At 39.1% G+C, this 24,672-nt stretch overlaps 1 protein-coding gene across 11 annotated transcripts in view; it reads right to left on the reverse strand.

The window, feature by feature from the left end:
• The window catches only part of LOC133383642 (protein SOGA3-like), a 53,967-nt gene that overhangs the window by 17,252 nt on the left and 12,043 nt on the right, over positions 1-24,672 (reverse strand). For 2 of the 11 annotated variants that reach the window (XR_009762354.1, XR_009762356.1), the window contains exons 4-7: positions 15,991-16,062; positions 13,479-14,654; positions 11,753-11,916; positions 4,703-4,748 (exon numbers count right to left, since the gene is read on the reverse strand). Coding sequence is in view for 3 of the 11 variants with exons in the window: in XM_061624704.1 (XP_061480688.1) it covers positions 11,782-11,916; positions 13,479-14,654; positions 15,991-16,062 (1,383 nt within the window). In the remaining 8 variants the exon portion in view is untranslated. Of the gene's footprint in view, positions 1-4,702; positions 4,749-10,144; positions 10,164-10,560; positions 11,917-13,478; positions 14,655-15,990; positions 16,063-24,672 lie in introns of those variants that run through there. The other 9 variants (XR_009762355.1, XM_061624704.1, XR_009762360.1 and 6 more) reach the window with 7 other exon arrangements.

Consider the following 24,672-nt stretch of genomic DNA (forward strand, 5'->3'; position numbering starts at 1 on the left):
ACGGGTTCAGAGGAGGGCAACAAGGATGATCAAGGGACTGGAAACAAAGCCCTATGAGGAGAGACTGAAAGAACTGGGCATGTTTAGCCTTGAGAAGACTGAGGGGAGATATGATAGCACTCTTCAAGTACTTGAAAGGTTGCCACACAGTGGAGAACCAGGATCTCTTTTTGATCGCCCCAGAGTGCAGGACACGGAATAATGGGCTCAACTTGCAGGAAGCCAGATTTCAACTGAACATCAGGAAAAGCTTCCTAACTGTTAAGAGCAATACAACAATGTAACCAATTACCTAAGGAGGTGGTGGGCTCTCCAACACTGGAGGCAGATGGACAGCCACTTGTCAAGTATGCTTTCATTTGGATTCCTGCATTGAGCAGGGAGGTTGACTTGATAGCCTTATAGGCCCCTTCCAACTCTATGATTCTATGACCATCATCAATAGATGTTTCTCAGCATTCTGGGACCCACTGAAAACAATTGGCTCAAAATATACATAAATATTTGCATTTTAATTTTTACAGCTATTTATTTCTCCAGCTTCTTATGTTTCCAGATGTGCGTTCTCAACTATGATCCTTTTGGTGGTGTTAAAAAAACCAAACCAGCATTAAATTCACTGAAAATAAATAGAAGTCTGTTTGGCTCCATCAGTATGCAAACATTTATTTAATTCTATGTAACTCTTCAGGGAAGTGTGGGTGCTTCCAGATGACCTAATTTGTTTGCAGGGAGTTTAGATGATGTTGGCTATTTATTGAACATTCATTCTGATTTGTCAGCAGGGATGTTGCGTCAAGCATTACCCCTCCCTTTCCAATGCATTTTCCTATCACTTTCCTTATAGCAAAAAGTCTAATCTTTGGGGGAAGCAGGTTTGTTGTGCAAGACCTTCCAACCAACTACAATTGTGTAACCTGAATTTGCCAGTATGCAAGTGAAACCCACCTGAAAATAGCAACAGTCTGGAAGTGACAATTCCCCCCCCCAAAAAAAAACCCTTCCCATGATGACTGAGCATACTCAGTGGGCACAGAATGGAGGATGGAAAACTGGATGAGAGCGGGCAAGGCAGAATTCTGAACAGAAACACTCAATACTGCAACGTTTTGTTATAGAGCTCCACATGTTCCTACTGTTTATCAAGCACCTCAAGAGCTTTTCTAATGTGTCCTATTAGAAATGGATCAATATCATTTTTACTTGTCCTTATCTTCAGCTTTCCCAACACCATTGTGCTGGTAAAAAAATTGTTTCTGCATATAGAATTCTTGTTTTCCCTGGCCACAGCAGCAGCATGAAGTTAATACAGGCCAAGCCAACCAAAGGAACTTGAGTATAACGTTCTTAAGGCTCTAGACATGTTGTAAACAACTCCTGAAGATCACCTACAGTTCATCTATCTAAGCTTTCCTTCTTTTCATTATTATGATAGATGTAGGCACTGCTTTTGTGCATATTTTATTATCCAATGACTGTTTAGTTCTTTACTTCATCTACTTTTCCCGCTCTGATCCTGAAGACACATATTGCCATATCCTTATTTCATCCATCATCAGGAGCTCCAAGCACAAATTTCTTCAGAGGAAAGCAATATCCCAGTGTTTGAAAGAGAACCTTCCAATTATATGCAGTAGCACCATACTCATGTGATCCCTAAGTCATTTCAGTGGTGTATTTATCTTTCTTCTCATCAAGGTCATTGTGTTTGGAGTCAAGCAAGACCCCAACATTACAGGAGAGTAAACAAAACTACCTGCTTGTTTCTTTATTGCTCTGAGATGACTGGAAATGGTCTTCTGCCTACAGGTAAAGCAGTGGTCCCAAAGTATTCTTGAAAATGGGAAAGTTAAAGCTGGGAATACTTTTTTTAAAATTCAGAAATGATTCCAACTGTTGCTGTGTGTACACTAGATCCATATGAGTAACCTATGCTCTGCAAGGCTGGATACTTCCTAGGGCACAGAGTGCTTAAGAGGCTCTTCCCAGTACTTCTGTTTGCCCTGGTCCAGCCCAATGGTCAGTCTCCTCCCAAGGGAGATGAGGTGGAAGGGCACCTCCAAGATTGCACCAGGTATATACACACAGGTTTCTTCTCGTGACTGCTTTCAGCAATTCACCCTACAGAAATTACTTTGGGAAGCAGGGACACACAAACACATGCCAGTTGCCATCTTGGGCATGGTTCCAGAGTTTTAGTAACAAAATTAAGAAAACACAGGGCCAAGGCTGCATGATGCAGACATCACAATGCAGTGTCAACACAGTAGCTCAGAGCCAAGGCTGCACTCTGATGCTTTCATTGGTTTGTGCTTCCCACAGATCATTGTGGGCCTCTGCAACGAATGCCATCACTTTTGCCACACCTCCTTTCCATCGCTCCAACGCCAATGAGAACTGATTGCAAGAGGCAATAAAAACAGTCAACTGTATTGGTGCGAGCCTTCCCCTCTGTCCAAATGCCTTGCAGTATGCTTTCTCCTAATGTTAAGTGACTGCTTGGTGCTGCGTGCAGGGCAATTGTTAGTGACATAGGTTTGTTTAAGTTTAATTAATTAATCGCTTCAGCCATACGCCGTAAGTAGTACTGCACAGCAAGTACAAAGCTAATACAAACCAAATCCCTGAAGTTCCTCAGGCTGTCTCTTTAATAGTAGCTCACAAACATGCGAGGAACGGTATAGGTAATTTTTGAATCATTGGTGAGGTGAAAGCACTCTGTACATGTTCAATGGATATAGGATTATATCCAACTAAGCTTTACTCAGAGATGACTCAATGAAATTAATGAACCTAAGTTAGTCATCGTCATTATTTTCAATGGGTCTACACTGAGTAGAACTAGCATTGGCTGCAACCCATTCCCTCTCTTTCCAGCAGCTGTGATGTGACTGTATGTAAGGGAGCGGTCTCATTAATAGTTTCCCCCCAAACCAGGAACTAACCCTGCATTTGAGCTGAGGGATCACAGTTACTGGCTATGCAAATATGTGTAATCTTGGAGGCACATTTTCAACAGACAGTTCACACTGTAGTTATTTTTCAGTCCTTCCTAGATATTCTTAATTGTAGGCTAATGCAAGCAACCATACTCTGTGGATTAAGGAGTCTATTTTGGCCACAGTAACTTTCACTGAGGAATGTGAGGTGGGTCACACAATCCCCCTCCCAATTATGCAAGCCTCCTCTGTCACTCGCAATTTTGTACTTGCAACATGCAAGTGTATTGTGCGAGGTTGCAGCTGCTGGATCTTGGCCATGGCAACTTCTGTGATCCTGGAGACTGGGAATTGTACATTCACAGAAATTCAGCCATTGACTAGGAGGCCTCACAGACTGGTTGGTGGTGACAGGCGGGCTTTAGACCACTATATATTATGAGGATTCCAGTATGAAGCCTCAAGGCTGAACACAGGCACCCAGCTGTGAACCAGGACAGGAACATATATGAAGGGTACGCGCAGGTGACAGTGCTCTGACTAGGCAGTGTGTGCCAGGAGTACAAGTAGTTACTCTAAAACCGTCTTTCCATTCCTTCCTCCAAGGAGTTAAGAGCAACATGCATGGCTCTAAAACAGGTGTTGGGAACCTTTGGCCCTCCAATTGTTGCTGAACTACATCATCCCTGGCCACTGGCCATGCTTGCTGGCGCTGATGGGAGTTGTAGTTCAGCAACGTCCAGAGCCTGCCCTAAAAGGTCTCCCAGCCAGATATTGCCCAAACCCACCTAAGGCCAAACTCGATGTGACTGGGGCAGCCATGGCTGTTCTTCATGCATCTACCACATTCAAGTGTAAATGGCTGCCCATTTGCTACCGGGCTAAGTTCAAGGTTCTAGTTTTACTGTCTTACCCCTTATATGCCCAGCCGATCACTGCGCTCTGCAGGTGAGGGCCTCCTGCAGATACCATCTTACCAGGAGGTTCGTTCTGCACAATATAGGAAACGGACCTTTAGTGTGGCGGCACCTACCTTGTGGAATTCCCTCCCTTTGAATATTAGGCGGGCGCCATCTCTGCTATCTTTTCGGCGCCTTTTGAAGACTTTCCTCTTTCAACAAGCCTTTTAAGTTGAGACCTATCCCAGTCTGCATCTGTGTCAGAATTGTTTGATATGTTTTTTAAAAATGTTTTTAACCCTTTTTTAAAGTTGATTTTTTAAAAATGTTTTTAATGCTGTTTTGTTTTAATGTGTTTTAGGATCTGTTTTTATGATGTTTTAAAGTGTTTTAGTGCTTTGTTTGCCGCCCTGGGCTCCTGCTGGGAGGAAGGGTGGGATACAAATTAAATAAATAAAGTGTAAAATGAATGGGTATATGTTTAATTTATACAACAAACAACGTGCTTAGGTGAGTCAGGCAGGGAGAAAAGTACCTGAAGAAATGGTGTGTGGGGAGGTACAGCAGGCAAAGAGGGAGAGCTCAACTCCCTTCAGCCACACACATCATTTACTGTCAAAGTTATATCCACCTACCCCTGCCCACACTTTATAAGTGATTGGAGCAAACAAACAAGACCCTCTCACATCTAATTTGCCCCTGAACTTTCAAAGATGGAATTACAGCAGATACTTTCAGACCTTTTGTCTGGGCTCTGCCAGATTCAAAGGCCAGCTGATGTGAGCTCAGGAATACCCTATAGCCTATCACCAAAAATTGATAGGCTTTCTGAAAAAAATATCAAAGAGACACAGGGTAACTTACCGAAGATTTGCTTTGAACTGATGGAAAATTTAGAATTGGTGGATACCTGGAGATATATAAATGATAATGCAAAGGAATTTACTTATTTCTCAGAAAGACACAAAACATTCTCGAGGATTGATATGATTTGGATGTCTAAAATTTTAGCGAAGGATACTTTTAAAATGGATATATTACCAAAAACTTTTTCGGATCATAACCCTGTGATATTAACTTTAAAAAAGAAAAATCTTGGATTTAGATGGAGACTAAATGAATCTTTATTACAGAATGACAAAGTAGTACAAGAATGTAAGAAGAAATTAAAAGAGTTTTTTGAACATAATTTACATAAAGGAACAAGTGAAAATATCGTTTGGGATACAAGTAAGGCATTTATGAGGGGATATTTTATTAAATGTAACTCTGAATTAAAAAAAAAGAAACAACAGAAAATGCAATTAATTTTGGAAGAAATAAAACAAAAAGAGGAAGAATTGAAAAAGAATCCAACTAAAGTTTCTACTGTAAATCAAATTAAAATGTTACAGAAGCAAGTATCAATGCTGACAGTTAGAGAAATTGAAAGAAAACTAAATTTTGCTAAACAAAGGACTTTTGAATTTGCAAATAAACCTGGGAAATGGTTAGCATATAAATTAAGAAAAGAACATCAAAAAAATATTATTTTAAAGATACAAGAAGGAGATGAGACGTTGACAGATAATGTAAAAATTAAAAAGATTTTTCATCAATATTATTCAACATTGTACAAATGTCAGGAAATTCCATCTGAAAAAATAGAAGAGTATATATCTAAACAGAATTTGCCTAAAATTACAGACTTTCAGAGACAAGCTATTAATGGCCCTATTACGTCAAGAGAGATATCTGAAGCTATAAACAAAATTAAATTAGGAAAGGCACCAGGACCAGATGGGTTATCTGCAATGTATTATAAATGTTTGGAGGAAGAACTCTTACTACCTTTACAGTCTACAATGAATCTTATTCTGCAAGAGGGAAAGATACCGGATAGTTGGAAAAATGCTAATATAACATTAATACCTAAAGAGGAGCAAGATTTAACTAAAACAAAAAATTATCGACCAATATCTCTATTGAATAATGACTATAAAATTTTTACAATGATCTTGGCAGAAAGATTGAAAATAATATTGCAACAATTTATTCAGGAAGATCAATCAGGGTTTTTACCTAAAAGACAATTACGTGACAACGTCAGGAATGTCTTGAATGTTTTGGAATATTTAGAACAACGAAATGATAAACAAGCAGCTTTGATTTTTTTAGATGCTGAAAAAGCATTTGATAATTTGAATTGGAAATTTATGTTTCAGGTTTTGGAGCAAATGGATTTTGGAGACAATTTTATAAAATGGATTAGATCGATTTATACATCTCAGAAGGCTCAGATAATTGTTAACGGAGATTTAACGGATTCATGTGAAATACAAAAGGGTACAAGACAGGGATGTCCTTTATCTCCCCTTTTATTTATTCTGGTCTTAGAAGTGCTGTTTAGAGATATAAGGCAAGATAAAAGAATTTCGGGATTAAAGATAAAAAAAGAAGAATATAAATTGAGAGCATTTGCTGATGATTTGATAATTGTACTAGAAAATCCTTTGGAAGGAATTAATGTATTGATGGACAAATTAAAAGAATTTGGACCGTTAGCAGGATTTAAGATTAACAATCAAAAAACAAAGATGTTGGTGAAAAATTTAACTTTAAGGGAACAGAAAGTGTTAATGGACAAGACAGATTTTACAATAGAGAAAAAGTTGAAATATTTAGGTATCATTATGACAAATAAAAATTCAAAGTTGTTTCATAATAATTATGAAAAATTATGGACAGAGATTAAGAAAGACTTGCTAAAATGGGATAAACTACAACTGTCATTAATGGGTAGAATATCTGTGATAAAAATGAATGTATTACCGAGAATGATGTTTTTGTTTCAAACAATACCTGTAATATCCTCTGATTTACCTTTTAAACAATGGCAAAAAGATATCTCTAAATTTGTATGGCAAGGAAAAAAACCAAGAGTTAAATTTAAACTACTACAAGATGCCAAAGAAAGAGGAGGACTGGGATTACCAAATCTGAGACTTTATTTTGCTGCCTGCTGTCTAGTCTGGATAAAGGAATGGATCTTATTGAGGAATAAAAGACTATTGGATTTGGAGGGTCATAATTTGAAGTGGGGATGGCATGGATATCTATGGTATGACAAAGTAAAAGTAAATGTAGACTTTAACAATCATTTTATAAGACGTCCTCTGTTGAAAATATGGAATAGATATAAACCAAGGTTTTATTCGAAAATACCATTATGTGTCTCAAGCCAAGAAGCGTTTTATAGAAGAGAAATGGCTGGAAAAGAGAAATGGTTAACTTATCAAGAACTATTAGAAAATGTACATGGAGAATATATAATGAAAGAGAGAGAACAACTGACAAAGGAAGGATATAGTTTTCAATGGTTCGCCTATTTACAATTGTTAGAAAGATATAAAATGGACAAGAAAATGTATGGGTTTGAAATAAGTAAATCTGATTTTGAAATAGGATTGTGTACAAATGATGAAAATATAATTGCGAAAATGTATAAACTCTTATTGAAAATGGATATGGAGGAAGAACAAGTAAAAGAGTGTATGGTAAAGTGGGCAAAAAATTTTGGTTATAACATACAAATGGATCAATGGGAAAATATGTGGAAAAAAGGTTTGAAATTTACACTATGTTATAATCTTAAAGAAAATTTTTATAAAATGATGTACCGTTGGTACATGACTCCAGAAAAGTTGTCAAAAATGTATAGTAATGTTTCTAATGTTTGTTGGAAATGTAAACAACAAGAAGGATCATTTTATCATATGTGGTGGTTGTGTAAAAAGGCAAAATCATTTTGGGCACAGATAGGTAGGAAGATGCAAAAAATTCTAAAGATAAATATTCAGTCAAAACCAGAATTTTTTTTATTGGGTTTTATGGATAAACAAATAGAAAAGAAATATGGAAGAATAATATTGTATATGATTACGGCAGCAAGATTATTATATGCACAAAAGTGGAAAATGGAATCAACACCAACAATGGAAGAATGGCTATTGAAATTAATGGACTTAGTAGAAATGGATAAATTGACATGTTTACTTAGAGAAAAATCGACAGATACATTTCTTAAGGAATGGAAGCCTCTCTTAGACTTTTTGTTGAAAGATCAAAATAAAATGATGATACTGGGATTTGACGATTAATTAAGACAGCTTATGGAGAAAAGGGATTCTGTATGTATACATTAAGGGACAGGTTTGATGTATATTATATACTTATAGCTGATCTGCGACAAATCGGAAGTCAACTATTTTATTTTTATTTTTTGTTGTTGTATTGTTATGTCTTTTTGACTTTGTTTTGTTTGTTTTTGGAAAAATTTGAATAAAAATTATTAAAAAAAAAAAAAAGGAATACCCTATAGCCCAGTGCAGCTGTGCTGGTTGTTCTGCTCTAAAGATCTGTAACAGCAGTTGATTTGTCACAGTAGGATTGGACATCTCAAGTGCACAAGTACAGAATCCATTCGTTTATAAGTAATGGAATCTGTATTATGGGGGAAAATACATAGAACTAGCATCTTATTTCCAGCATAGTTCTATCATTAACTTTTAAACTGTTGTGGGTTATAAGGTTGAAGGATATAACTTGTTAAAAAGAACAGGAGGAAGAGAAAGAGAGGAGGAGTCACACTATATTTTAAATATATATATATATCCACGCACAGAAATACAGAAGGATGAGCTTGGTAGCTCCACCAAGAATATCTGGATTAAAATAAACGAGGCAAGGAATAAAGGTAACATGGAGAAGTCAAGGATGAAACTTATGAAAAGCAAATTGCCAATGTTTCAAGGAAGCATGACACGGTAGTAATAGGGGACTTCAATTGCCCTGATATCTGTTGGGAGACAAATTCTGCCAAACACAGCCCCTCCAAGAAATTCCTGACTTGTGTTGAAGATAACTGTCTCCTGCTAGAAGTGGAGGAGGGATCAGCTATCCTTGACTTGATTCAAACCAATACAGATGACTTGGTGGATGAAGTGGCTGTTACGAAACTCAGGACAAAAGTGACCACGTTATACTTGAGTTCTTGATTGTAACTGAAGCAAAAGCTGAGAGTAGCCATATGCATGCCCTGGACTTCAGGAAAGCTGATTTTACTAAACTCAGAGCAATGATAGGTAAGGTCTCATGGAAAACAACCCTAATGTTGTTGCTTTTAAAAAGTGTTTTTAAATTTGTATATTTGTTTTTAATGTTTTTAATTGTTGTAAACCGCTCAGAGAGCTTCAGTTATGGGGCGGTATACAAATGTAAATATTATTATTATTATTATTATTATTATTAATAATAATAATAATAATAATAATAATAAATGAGAAAAGGAGTCCAAGATGGGAGGGAGTTTCTAAAAGAGGAAATTCTAAAGGCACAATGGAAAACAATTCCAAAGAAAAAAGGGGGAGACAGCAGAAGAAGGCAATGTGGCTTCAGAAACAGCTTAGAAATGACCTGAAAACAAAAAAGGACACATACAGAAAGTAAAAGGAAGGCCATGCCACAAAGAGTATAGACAGGTAGCACAGAATTGCAGGGATGGCATCAGGAAGGCTAAAGCTGAGAATGAGCTGAGGTTAGTGTTACTAAAAGCAACAAAAAAGCTTTCTTCAGATACATGCATAGTAAAAGGCAGAAAAAAGAAAAGGTGGTACAGCTACTCAGTGAGGATGGCAAAACGATAACAGATGACAAAGAAAAGGCAGAAGTGCTCGATTCCTACTTTGGCTCAGTCTTCTCCCAAAAAAGGGTCTATGACCTGGTAAACGTGAAGTTGAAGGGGCAGGACTGCAGCTTAAGACTGATAGACAAACGGTAAAGGAATACCTAATCACTTTAAACAAGTTCAAATGTTCGGGACCTGATGAACTGCATCCTAGAGTATTGAAGGAACTTCCTGAAGAACTCCCAGAATGACTGTCTATTATCTTTACGAAATTGTGGAGGATGGATGAAGTGCCAGATGACTGGAAGAGGGCTAATGTTGTCCCTATAATGGGCTCAAGTTACAGTAACTCAGATTTCAACTGAACATTAGGAAAAACTTCCTAACTGTTAGAGCAGTATCGGCTCTTTCTGGGAGGAAGGGTGGGATATACTGTAAATTTAATAAATAAAGATAGAAATATGACAATGGAACCAATTACCTAGGGAGGTCATGGGCTCTCCAATGCTGGAGGCATTCAAGAGGTAGCTGGACAGCCATCTGTTGGGTATGCTTTAAGTTGGATTCCTGCATTGAGCAGAGGGTTGGACTCAATGGCATTGTAGGCCCCTTCCAACTCTATTATTCTATCCTTCTATGAAGAGGACAATGCTCCGGTAGCTTGTGTAGAAAAGGGAAATCAGCAAATGCAGCTTTCATGCAGTAAACAAAACTGAACATCCTGAATTCCACTCCTGTGTGGCTACTCCCCTCACCTGACTAATACCTGCATGAGAGGGAGAGCGGGGGGAGCCCACTATTTATTTATTATTTTATTTATACCCCCCCTTCCTCCCAGCAGGAGCCTAAGGTGGCAAACAGAAACACTAAAAACACTTTAGAACATCATAAAAAGACCTTAAAATACATTAAAACAAAACAACGTTAAAAACATTTTTTTAAAAAAAGCTTTAAAACATCTTTTTAAAAAAGGGTTAAAAACATTATTAAAGAAACATATTAAAAGCAATTCTAACACAGATGCAGACTGGGATAGGTCTCAACTTAAAATGGCTTGTATGCCATCCCCACCCCTGCTTCCTTGCCAGCCTGCCCCCATGCACTGGGGGATACATCTGTTGGGAGGGGAGGCCTGCTCATTCACATAGGCTGGCCCTGTGGTGGAACCCTGTGTGAGCTGGGCTTCACATCATGGGGGAGCCTATGCAAGGAGAGCAAGTTACTATCTACAAATGTGCCCCCCGCTACATGGGCAGCAACAGAGAGGGGTGCAGGAATGTCATGCAGTTGTTAAATCACATGAGGAGAAACACTCAAACAGGGCTTCTCTCTGCCATAATTTTATTTCATTGTTTTTTGTAGTTGTTGCTTTAAGATATTGGACTTGTACACCGCTTAGAGTTTTTTTAAAATATAAGTGGTATATGAATGGACTAAATAAATAACGCTATTAAAAAATTAGTAACTCTATGCTGCAGCCTACAGAATGGCTGGTATAGGATGGGTAAAAGCATATCCTTCTCAAAGGGGTATGCTATAGTAACATTCAATGCAGTGCCTTTTAGGGATGCAATCCTAAACAGTGGATTGGAAGCATGCAGTGCTGACTGCAGTGAGACCTCAAGAAAGCATCTACAGCTGGGGGATGATGAACCTTAGGCCAGCCTCCAAGCCTCTCTATCTAGTCCTTTGGACTCTCATATAGTTTTATTGTCTCATCATACAGGTTTGGTCAATGAAAGGCCAGACCTACATCATTATTCATACTATCCTGATGTTTCCTCCTGATGTTTCATACCACACTGGTGACACTGTGTACATCAATATTATCAAACCAGAACCTTGAACTCCAATCTCTTCCAAGATGTTAAGCCACTAAATGTGATCGTAGACTCAACAGTCATATTTTCAACTCCCAAAGGAGTAGAAGCTCTGAGTCTTTATCAACGTCAAGAGCAGAAGTCAGGCAAACTCAGTGTAGAATTCTTATAAATTCACAACTCTGCTGTCTCTTCCCTATACAAATATGTATATTTGCACAATACAAACTACAAGGAATTTTAGTGAGCTCACGAATGCAATATAAGCAATTTGGGGGTGAGAGACATGCAATGTTTTTACTGTTCTAAATGATTTTCAAGTTCTGTAAAACCAACTATTAGCACAAAATCTTCAGTTTCATTTTTATCTCAAGCTTACTAAAAAAAGAAATTATAAAAAGAACAAGCATCTACTTTTCATGTCCTTACCTAACTTTTTTGATGAACATAATTCTGATTCAGCTGTGGAGAGTTTTTGTTTCTTTTGTGTTCTGGCTTATAAGGGCCCCCAGCGCCCCTTCTTTCAAACGAGGAGTCTTCAGTGTTTTTACAGCAGCGATTACTACAGAAACAATAGCTCTTGCACTTCTTATCTTGGGAGGATGGACAAAATAAAACAAACTGAAAATACGACAATCAATGGCAAAATGAAAAAGGTCTGTCTACAGCACAAAGAACAATGTGAAAAGGAAGACAAGTTTAAATATTGTTGCATAAGAAAGGGATGAAAATAATACAAGGATGAGAATAAGTAAAATGATAGGCTGGAACATCTGGGAAGGTAAATAGAAGAGAAGATAATGCTATATTAATGAAACAGCAAGCATAGCATTTCAAGAAAGGGAAAAAGCCATATTTGAGGCCTAGTCTTGTGAAGCTTCTGTACGCCAAGTCCAATTTGTTTTCACAGTTCTCAAAGGAAGTAATGTCATTACTACTTTTGTCTTAGGAACAAATGCCCACTAACGGATATATAAAAATTCACTTTGAAGCTAGCAATATTTCCGTGGGTCTAAAATGATGGCTATGACCTGCCTGCCAATCAATTCCACTGGATTACCCCATGTTCTAACATTGCAAGAAAGGGAGAAATGTATATCAAAATAGGCTATCTATACAATTTGCAACAGGAAGTCCCTTCAGCTAAGGCTAGGGACCTGAACAGTTTCAGTTCACAAGAGGCATCATACTTTTTAAGAGAGGATGAACAATGTCAGAACTGCCCTAGAATGGATAAAACAACCAGTATCCATCTTTTATATATCTTTATGCCATATAGTTCTATATAATCAGATCACATCTTTTCATCTGAAGCTATAATTATCCAAACATTATATCCCTAAGTTAAGCAATGTAATCATTTCTGCCATGTTACTTTTTCAATTTTTTGTGCAGATGGGGCTAAATCTTGAGTTGGCAACTATGGTTTTAACAAGTGGTAAGTTTCAAATTGAACAAGGGCTGAAGGACAGCAACAATGACTCTGTCCACTGATTCAGACCCCAAGGATAAATGGCAAAGGAACCTTTGACTGAGCCTTCTCCTTCTTATGTGCCTCTGCTACTATCTGTCTCTTCCTATGCTAGCTATGCAAATTGTTTTTATGGGTTTCCCTCTCCAAACAGAGTTTTTAATTGTTGCTTCCCTTAGAACTTCCTATTTTGCTTCCTAGCCCTAGTGCCGGCTCCAAGTCCAGGAGGCAGGATATCCTCAGTGGGCCCCACTCACAGTGGGTCTACCTCCTCCTCGCTGTCAGCTGTAGCTGTTATTCCTTCTCACCACCGCTGCATACTCACTTGTCAAAGACAGCTGGCTGGCAAGCAGGATGTGGGAGGTATTCCTCTTTTGTACTGCCATCATTTGTCCCCAATAAATCAGGGGCAGACAGACAAGGCTGCATAGCAGCAGAGGCCCAAGGGCTCTTGGCAATGGACTCCCTGCAGAGGTGTGGGCCTTGGCAGGGGCCAAACCATGTCAAGCCTTGATGTGTAGCCCTACAAACTCAATTATTAGGACTATGTTACAAACTACCAACTGGGTACACTACAGAAAATTTTCATATTATAAATGAATTGAAGAAATTGTAGATCAAACATCCATGCCGCATCTTGGGCTGAAAGTTTTTACCTAGGGAGCTTATGAAGTAAAAGTCTACCTGACTCACTGACAAAGGTTCATCTGTACTTCGATCATCTGAAGACTTTGGAACTTCTAGTCTGTCAATAAAGGCCTGGAGCTCTTTTCTAAATGCCTTCATCTGGGCATTTATCCGATAAAGAAGTTCGTGCTCCCGTATCCTACTGCCATCATCTTCATCATCCATAAGTCCAAACAGCTCCCCATTTGCCACATAAATTCTTGCCTCTGTTATGATGGTGCTTGTGTCCGAAATCAGGCGGTCAATTGTCTTGCCCAGGCGTTCAGCTTCACAGCGGATGTCCTTCATTTGCTGCCGGTCTGTGAAACTTTTCTGCCACCCTGCTGGTGTTGGATAGAAGGATCTAGTGGGGGTCAAGCAATGAATGTTGTGGACTTCCTCCGAGTCACTTTCCCCACCAATGGGCCCTTCTCTTTTGCGGTGTGGAGGACGAGAATCATCGTCACTTTCTTTTTTCCCTGCATCGCTTTCAGCATCGCTATCTCTGGGACTGCCCCGGATCCCTAGATGAGAGGCCAGGTCATAGCGCTGCATGTTGGACAACAAGACTCTGTTCTCATACTGAAGTTGCATAACTTTACCACTAAGTTCATTGATCTGCATGCGGGCAGTTTTGAGCTCTTCCTGGAGCGCTTCTGTCTTGGCACTGTCATGATGCCTAGAACTGTCATGAGTCCCAGTCTTGTATTTATATTTGTTCAGCTCCACTGTGATGCGCTTGTTTTGTTCTTCTACATCAGCCAAGTTTCTCCTCAGCAGTTCGGTTTCATCCTCAACTAGCTGCAGATGCTGCCGTAACTCTGAGAGAGATTCGTTCTGCTCCCCCATGAGGGTGTTGCCTGCCCCTGAGAAATCATCTCCTCTTAAGTCATCGAGCTCTGCTTTCAGTCCTCTGTTTTCTACTTCCAGTTCCACTATTTTCCTTCCCAGAATATTGGCTTCTTCCTCTACTAATCTCAGACGAAGCTTGAGTTCTGCTTCTCTTGTGGTAGGAGGCCCTCCAGCCTCCCCTTTTGGTAATGGACTGTCTAGATCACCATAAAATGACCGATACTTCTGCAGGTCATGTTCAAACCTATCCTTTTCCTTGTCTATTTTGGCCAACTTTTTCCTCATCAGGGCAGCCTCCTCTTTGACAAACTGCAACTGGCATTTCAGATCTTCACTGTCCTCCTTATGAAAAGGAAAGAATATCCAATAATTACTTGACATGTAAGAAAGGACAACATTTGGCAATTCAACAAAAGAAAATACCAAAGGTTAGACTAATGACTCCAATGAACAAAACAGAGGTAAGATTCCAGTTGATCCACATTTCAAATATCAACATCTGTACAGCCCTGTAAAAGCATGATGTGCCACTAAATCTATAGGAAATTCAAGACTGGGCACCTTACAAACATTACTATGTGTCCTGAACCACAACACCTCAAAACCTACTCAAGCCGCACTTGCTAATACTCAGCAAAGTAAAAAACTTAAGATCTTCTACCAATGAATTGAGAGCCAGTGTGGTGCAGTGGTTAAGGTGTTGGACTACGACCTGGGAGACCAGGGTTCGAATCCCCACATAGCCATGAAGCTCACTGGGTGACCTTGGGCAAGTCACTGCCTCTCAGCCTCATGAAAACCCTATTCAAAGGGTCGCCATAAGTTGGAATCGACTTGAAGGCAGTACTTTTTTTTTTACCAAGGAATACCTCACACATTATACAGAAACAAACCTGAATTTGCTAATATACTATCAACAGGATGCTGTAACCTATCACAACTCCCCTTAACCTGTATTATAGACATACTTATGTTGCTTGAATTCACACACTGTGTTTGAAACACAGGTCACCTAAAAAAATAAAAATTAATGCATAAAATAGCCCTGAATTTGGTCATTAGGAATAGTTGAGATTCTGAAAGTTGAAAATCTCTGTTGAAAAGCAATGGAAACCTGTAATGATTGTCACAGAGATTTTCTGTGACAATCGTTACAAGCTTCCATTGCTTTTCAAGCAATGGAAACCCTGAGCTATATTTATTATTGTAATAACCATTCAAGAGTAGCTCAGGCTTTAAAGTTTTGGAGTTCAGTTGCTAGGAACTCCACTGTAATTAACCACTAAATAGCTTTATATTTGTAACTACTGATGATAAAATAAAGTTATATGTAACACATAGGGTTGTACCCAAGTAACTCATACTCAAGAGGAGACCAAGTGAAATTAAGTTAGTTGTGACTAACTTAAAAACATTGATTTGACTGGGTCTACTCTGAGAATGACTCAGTTGGATACAATCCTATACATTTTCTTAGATAAATATAGTGCCATAGTTATTACAAGTACATTTAAAAATTTGGGCCATAGTCTACTAAATGAGTGCCACAAACACAGTATTCACATTGTGTTGACCAATGACAGGCTTGCACTCCTGGTTCTTTGTATTCCACAGCCAACAACCACCACAAAGTTTACTAGAATGTACTTGGAGATAGACAGACGTATTTTGAACTTACCTCAGTGGGTATCTGTTGAGATTTTTTTTCTGATTTCTGCAAGTCTTTGCTTCCTCTTCTTTTCATAGACTGCTAAGATCAATCAGATGTAGTAAAATTTTACTAAATGTATATTTTTATTTATATATATAAATATATATACACCTCCAACTCATATAAAATATCAAGGCAGTAAACAACAATATATATAAATGCAATGGAATATGAGACACTATAAAAACAATATAAAATAATCATTAGTATGTCTGGCTAATCCTAAGAAAATTTAAACAATTTAATAGGGATGTATGCAAAAAAATCCATCAAACCATTCAAAGCACAGGAAACTTTTCTACCGATTCTTTCCTAAAATATTTGTGGCTCCACAATCCAGAGACCTTAATGCCAGGATATTATGCAATTCATGTTCTTCTTGTCTGTATGACCTAGTTAGAAATACTCTGAATATCAAAAATAGTTCACAAACAGTCCTTTCAAAACACCAGTAGCCAGGAAACATATTCAGTGTAACTGCAATCAAGACTCTTACTTACTTACTAAATTTATATCCCACCCTTTCTCCCAGTAGAAGCCCAAGGCATCAAACAAAAACACTAAAAACACTCTAAAACATCATAAAAACAGGTGCCAAAAGGCTAACAGAGATGGCACCTGTCTAATATTTTAGGGGAGGGAATTCCAAAGGGTAGACGCCACCACACTAAAGGTCCACTTCCTATGTTGCGTGGAATGGACCTCCTGATAATATGGTATCTGCAGGAGGCCCTCACCTGCAGAGTGTAGTGGTCGACTGGGTATATAAGGGGTAAGATGATCCTTCAGGTATCCTGGTCCCAAGCTGTATAGGGCTTTGTACACCAGAACCAGAACCTTGAACTTATCCTGGTAGCTAATGGGCAGCCAGTGCAATTCTTTCAGCAGGGGGGTGACATGTTGGCGCTATCCTGCCCCAATGAGAGGTCGCCACGGTATATTACACCAGCTGCAGCTTCCAGACCACCCTCAAGAGTTGAAGTAACTGATCCAAGCTTGTTTGAAACAGTTATCTCCCATATGTGTGTATGTTGTTTACCCTGATTCTGTCATAAATAGATTTTCTAAGTAATATTGAAATCAAAGCAGTACTTAAATCAGTCTTTCCATGTGTACACGGGCCATTTGTAAAGAGGACCCAAATGCATTCAAAGTCCCCAATGCATTCCAATGTTCTTCCACTGCACCTTCACAAACAGTATTTTATTTATTGATTTATACTGATTTGCGCAATTTATATTCCGCTTACATTTAAACAAATCTCTAAGCAGTTTACAACATAGGTTTAAAATAACACCTGTGCACTCTGCATTTAAGGTGAGCCAACAGATACAAACGAGACTGGTGTAATGAAGACTGTGGTAGGACTGCCAGGGAAGGAGGCATCCGTAGCTGATGGGATCCATATATCCATAGCTTCCTTTGATAATTCAGTTTTGCAGACTTTGCATTCTCCTACTTAACCAAAAACCTCCAAACTTTCAAGCTCAGGTGCAGGCAAGTTTTTCCCCCAAAGGGCTACATAGAATTACGTATTTTATTGTAATATTGTAATATTGTATTTTAACCTGTTTTGTACACCGCCCAGAGAGCTACTAGCTATGGGCGGTTTATAAATGAAATAAATAAATAAATAAATAATGCCACTCTATGCTCTCATTGGATGGGATCCAACATAGTTGCTCCAAGAACATAAAGAGTTTCTGTTCAAGAAAGGAGTGTTGCACTCCGAGAAGAGATCCATGAATGCAACTCTTCTTCCATGAATGGAAGCTCCTTCCATTCATGGAGTGACTCTGCTGGACCCCATCCATTATTTGGACAACTAGACTAGAGTAACTTGAATTTTTCTCAGCAGCTCATTTTATCAGAGAGCCACTACAGTGACTGAGTGGTAGAGGGCAGGCCAGGATCCAACTTTACTCCTGCAGAAGGGGACAGGTAGCCAGTTTCATTATCATAGCCATTCTCCCTACACACACATTCTTGCCTCTAGGTTTGGCAAATAAAGAGCCACATAGTACCTCTCACAGCTAGATTTGGGCCTGGTACCGCCAGTTGCTGATCTCTATAAATTTGAACATTTGGATATACTTTAGAGATCATAATGCAACACAGTAGCCCCCAGATATGCAGGCCTAAGCTGTATAAGGTCTTGCAGGTCAAAACCAGCACTTTTGTAATGCCTGAAGGACTAGTAAGAAGCACTGTAGACTGAAGTATTAACATAATTCACTCACAATGAACCATCTCCACCAGCTACAGATTCCAGATACCTTTTCAACAGACAGTATCAACTAGCCATAAACTAGTGAGTTTTTAAGGTGTCACAAGACTGTTATTTTAAGATCAACTGGTGCATGTTACAGTCAGACTGAAAGGTGTAGGAGCTAGAATTATGACTGCCAGGTTTAAAATGAGGCAAGGAATATAAACAAGTTAGAACAAAGCACTTCTGGACTCAAGCTGAACGTTCAGTTGTGGCAATGGATACACGACCATCCTCAGCCTGCAAACTATATGCACAGAGGAGGCTGCATCTTGGTAACCTACAGTTTGAAACATCAGCTTCTTAGCAGGGCTGGTCTTATTGTGAATGAAAATGATCTTGTGTCAAGGAAAAAGGTTAAAATATTTCAGACCTGTACAGTTCTTATGTGTTACAGGATAGCATTCATTTTATGCCTGAGTTTTGAAGTGTTGTAACCATCCCAGCCACAAGCATCCGAAGTAAACAGTATACAGTAGAAATAGACCCCCCGCACCCCAAGTGAACAAAGAGCACCATGTTTGATCCATAGACTGCATCCTTCTACTACAAGTTAATTTGCTAGTAAAGTCTAGATATTTATTTATGTATTTATTTATTTGGCGGTCTTATAGACCACCCTTCAGAAAATGCTCTTAGGCTTGTAATAAAACAGCAAAACAATTAAAAAACAATAGTAAAGAAAATCTCAAAACAAGGCATAGCAGGAAATAAAATCTCAGCATAAAAATAAAACAAAATCTCAGCATAAAACCACTCCATAGATTGAAATGGTTCAACACATTTAAAGGTCCAGGCAAATCAATATGTTTTCATGAGTTGTGGTAATGCGCTACAATAGAAAATTCCTGCCTTCTGACACCATCCACCTTGGTTCAAAGGGTTGCAAAACCCAGAGCAGGGCCTCCAAGGCTGATCGGGGGGGGGGGGCGCAAGTGGAAACAGAGGTCCTACAAATAACCAGGTCCTAAGCTGTTTGAGGATTTACAAGTCAAGGCCAACACGTTGAATTATGTCTGGATATGAACCGGAAGCCAGTGTGACCATTGAAGAATTGGCAAAATGTGTAGCTTATGAACAGACTTCAAAGCAGCCCCATGTGGAGTGCATTACAGTCAACTAACCAAGATGCTGCCGGTGCATGGATAACTGTGGCCAGATACAAATATTCTTCTTCATTGCAGGTGACAGGCAGACAATATGACCTCTGGATACTATCACGCCCTACAATTCAATCTCTCTTGAGTTGAAGAATGCTGGGTTCCTGCTTCCCCAATCTGCCTTCCAGCTTTTTGACTGCTGAAGCCCAGTGCTCTGTGAAAAACGTTTCACAAGTTAATATCCTCCGTTGCCTGCCTGATGTTTTTTAGGTTTAAAAAATGTTTTGCTTTTTTGTATTCTTCTTTGAATTTTAAACAGAAGTTAAAGGCAGTTTTCATATGCAACGTATTACTATTTCAATAGAAAAAACCAGCACTCATATATCACTTTTCACAATCACCATCTTAAAAAACAACACCACATAATATAGCTTTTAGTATCATATTAAAAGTACTGAAAATTCAGAAGGAAACAAGTAATCAATCGACAACACAATTTAGCCACAGTACTTGAATTTCAGTGGCTTTAAGGATGGGCCTCAATATTTCCTCACCATAACAAAGCAATCCTAAGACAAAGAAAGTGCCAGCAGTCTCCATCCTTCCTGGCAGGGGTTGCAGTTGTTCATAGAGCTGCCTACACTGTACAAGTAATGGGAAGGCAACAAGACAGCATTCTTGATGATGGCCCAGTTAAGAACTCAACTGGTAACCTAAAATGAAAAGCGCTTGTGGTTCCCTCTCTTGGTGCTGGGTGGGCCTCTTACTTATATTCACCAGGGAGGCATGAAGCCCTGCTTTTCTGTCTGTTCAGTGCACTTTGTTGGGAAAAAAGAAAAAAGCCAATGGGCTGTCTGTATCTAATGCTAAGGGCACATAATCCCACTGGTGCAATGGGACTTCCATTTCCTCTCCTTCACCTACACGGTCCCAGAATCTGCTCTGAAGGATCTTCTAACCCTCCAGAGTTGATCTTGAGGGCACACCAGGGGCTGCAGGGGACAGGAGAGGAAGCTCTGTTGTCTGCACTGAAGTCCTTTGCGCCAGCGGAGCTGCAGGGATGGATATGGCCCAATATACACCCACTCCTTCCTCTTCAGTGCAATGCAGAACAGTGTATTGTGTTCCTTTGTGTCATTATAGGGCAGGTGTGGGGAACCTTTGACCTTCCAGATGTCACTGAACTATAATTCCCATCATCCCTAGCCATTGGCTGGGCTTGCTGGGGCTGATGGGAGTTTGTAGCTCAGCAACACCTGCAGAGCCAAAGATTCCCCACACCTGTTATGGGGCTACACGCTTCCGTTTCCCCTACATTCAAGATGGATGTTCTCAGGCTGTATTAATTACTCTATTATTATGAATAAAGGGGGTGGGGGCAGAATAACTAACCTGTATTAAATGCTCTGGAAAATCCTCCCCCTCAATCCCTGCATCTTCCAAATGAAAATCCATCTCTCACCTCCCCCCTGCTATCAAGAAGTCATAGTTTCCCATTTTTAAAAACATTTTTAGTGCAGAAACAGACTGCTGTTGCAGTCCTTCCACTAAATCACAGTATCGTGAGCCAAACTGCTATTTGGTATCTATTCAGATTGCAGGCATAGCCAAACCTCTATCGTATGCTTCTGGTAATTAGGTTTCCAGGACAGACACTATCAATCATGCCTTGCATTAATGTAAGTCTCCCTTTATAACAGGCAAGCAGAATGGTAGCAGCTGCACAGCAAATATGTCCAAAGCACAATGGTCAGTCATCTGAAAACTAAAAGAAGGAATTTATGGTATTTGGGTTTTAACTAAAATGATATTTCAAGATTCTCTGTCTGACAAATATGGTGAATTTAGTATAATTCAATCCAATTCAAGACAAGGGTGGTGGTAGTGGTGGTGGATAATCCTCAAATTCTACAGGCTAGTTTGGATATTAATGAACAGAGGTGTCTGAGCTCATTCAGCTTCATGGAAAAGGTAACATATTGCCTTCACACCCCCATAGATGCAGCCACCACTGCTCAAAGCTTATTTATTCATGTGGAATGTTCATGCAATTGCCACTGGGAAAACAGCAGCTGCACCAACGGATACACTTGGTCAGCCATTATTTCCACCATGTGGAATAATTCAGTACCATTTAAATCAACCCTAAATGTTTTCCAGAAGACAGAAGTTTCATGCTCCTATCAGGTCTACCTGGTCTAACTGTAGTGGCTTCTTATATATCAATAAGAGTCAACCAAAATGCAGAACAAATCTCATCTTTGCAACCTCTCGCAATAGCACAGATCCAACATACACACACATAAACATTTTGCAGCACTATAAAAGTGAGTGAGTATCCATTTTAGGTTTTTTATCATATCAATAACCCTGATGGAGGAAATTGTGTATCAGAGTGTAGGGGACTTCACAGATGATGAGTTTGTAGTGCAACAAATGCACAGTTGATTCTCATTTGTTGTGTAGAATCCATATCTTTAGTTTAGTGTAGTGGAACCTGCCCTTTGGAATTCCCTCCCCTTTTGGCGCCTACTGAAGACCTCCCTCTTTCAACAAGCCTTTTTAGTTGAGACCTTATCCCAGTCTGCATCTGGGTTGGAATTGCTTTTTAATATGTTTTTAAACCTTCTTTTTTAAAAAAACAGATGTCTTAAAACCTTTTTTAAAGACGTCTTTAAAGCTTTTTAAAAAATGTTTTTAAAGATGTTTTTAAAGATATTTGTTTTAATATATTTTAAAGTCTGTTTTTATGATGTTTTAAAGTGTTTTTAGTGCTTTTGTTTGCCGCCTTGGGAGGAAAGGTGGGATATAAATCAATCAATCAATCAATCAAACAAACAAACAAACAAACAAACTATCCATATTCCCAGCCAAAAAAAATTCTAAAGGGGAATGTTGTGATCTGCCAGCAAAATTCAGCATTTTCAGTTTGTTTATTTTGTATATAGTTTTATTTGGGTCCGAGTTAATTTCTATTGATGTTACCTTGTGTTACTTTCGAATGGAAAATTAGTTCCCTTTGTTAATCTCTTATTTTGTAATAGCCTGATGACGAGGTACAATAGACAAATTTGGCAAGAATACATCTTTATTTTGAGGGCATCTTTTATGAGAGCCAGTGTGGCAAAGTGGTTAGAGTGGTGGACAATGACCTGGAAAACCAGGGTTCAAATCCTTACTTGGCCATGAAATTCACTGGGTGACCTTGGGACAGTCAATGCCTCTCAACTTAACCTACCTCACAGGGTTGTTGTGAGAATAAAATGGAGGGGGGGAGAAACACATATGCCATCTTGAGATCCTTGGAGGAAAGGCGGGATATAAACGCAATATTAAAATAAATAAAATCTTAAGATTTCTAATCTGTGAAAATACCATGAATTTCCCAGCAATGCTGCCTTTGCTATATGGAATGTAGCTGCACAAATCGTGATGAAGAATAAGAAAAGTGATTATCCCAATGCTCATTTTAGGTTGTGACCCTAAAACTAACCAGAGCTTGGAAAAGTTACTTTTTTGAACTACAGCTCCCATCAGCCCCAGCCAGCATGGCCACTGGATTGGGCTGATGGGAGTTATAGTTCAAAAAAGTAACTTTTCCAAGCTCTGAAACTAACTCTCAGCCTGCAAAGAGAAGACCTGTACAGGAGCTAAACCTAGATAGCCACAAGTCAATCTGTAGCAAGCCTTGAAAATTTAGCGGAACTGATCATCACTGGTAAAAACAACAGTATTATATTCTTATTAACTTTACACTCCTCTTTGTAACCTGCATGTTTCCTGGACTAGATCCCTGAACTAGATCTAGCCTCATAAAAATAGGATGAACAGCTGCATGGCTATCCCTTACAAATTAAGAAGGGTCCCCATTTCTTACATTGACCCCATTTCTTACATTGTGCTGAGACACATAATAACCTTTTCACAAGGTTTTGAACTGGAACAGCTTGATCAGGTCCACTAATAATTTTACAATTTATTTATTTTATTTTTTTATTCGACTTATTAGTCACTTATCTGGCTGAATTGTCAGCTGCTCTAAGCGACATACAAAGCAGAACATGTAAACATCAAAACATTAAGAGACTAACAATAAAAACTAAACAATAACGTAGAAGCAACAAGTTCCAATAATAATAGGGCTTCTCTCCTGTATAGTCCAGACACAACACAATTTCAGAGTATTTCTGCCATGAAAGTGCTTGTGAGCTCAGAAGTTCCTGATGGGTGAGCAGCAGAGGTAACACCCTAAAAATTTTCTTGGGCACTCCTACTATTCACAACTCTCCAAATTAAGTAAGGCCCTTCCTATATCCATCTGAGATTCTTAAAACAAGATGCTAGGCTCTGGATCTGGAATCTCAGGGCTAACCATACATAAAGATCAAAGCGGGAGGGAGAATCAACTTGGGAGAGAGGAAGTTGGGAGAGAGGAGGATGAAGTGTGTAGTCCATTCTCCTTCTACCGCTTCCCCCACATGAGGAACTCTGAAGGTGCTTGAAAAACCCAGCAGGGAAGCAGCTTGGGAGATGTGGCTTGGAGTTGAGAAACAGCCATCAGGGAAAGGGTTTATTTATTTATTTATTTATTATATTTATATCTCACCTTTCCTCTAAAGAGTTCAAGGTGGCATACAAACATGTTTCTCCTCTCCCAATTTTATCCTCACAATGAACCTGTGAATAGGTTAGGCCCAAGATCATCCAGTGAGCTTCATGGCTGAGCAGGGATTTGGACTGGGACCTAGGAGAGCAGGATTCAACACTCTAACTGCTACTCACCAATGGCTGAATGCCCCACTATCACTTCTCTACTCCAAACTGAGTCAGCATTATGATTTTGTGTATAAGGAATGCCATACAGTGCAGAGCTATCTATCAAGCTATTCCATCTCCATTGAGGTCCTGACATTCACTGGCTAGTGTTGCAGGGATTCCATGACGCAGGATCCTTTTGCATACTGATTGCATACTGATCCATCCCAACTGTCCCATCTCTTGCTCATTCCACAGACATGATAAAATCAAAAGTCTATTATTCTAATTTTTGTTCTAATTATTATTAGCAGCTATACAAACAGAAATAACAGGGAAACTATTCATAATTTGGAGCAGTTACTAGCAGTTGTAAACTCCTGCACATATTGGGATATCATAAGAACATAAGAACATAAGAAGAGCCTGCTGGATCAGGCCAGTGGCCCATCTAGTCCAGCATCCTGTTCTCACAGTGGCCAACCAGGTGCCTGGGGGAAGCCCGCAAGCAGGACCCGAGTGCAA

The sequence above is a fragment of the Rhineura floridana genome, chromosome 4 (genome assembly GCF_030035675.1).
Source record: "Rhineura floridana isolate rRhiFlo1 chromosome 4, rRhiFlo1.hap2, whole genome shotgun sequence".
NCBI classification, from domain to species: domain Eukaryota; kingdom Metazoa; phylum Chordata; class Lepidosauria; order Squamata; family Rhineuridae; genus Rhineura; species Rhineura floridana.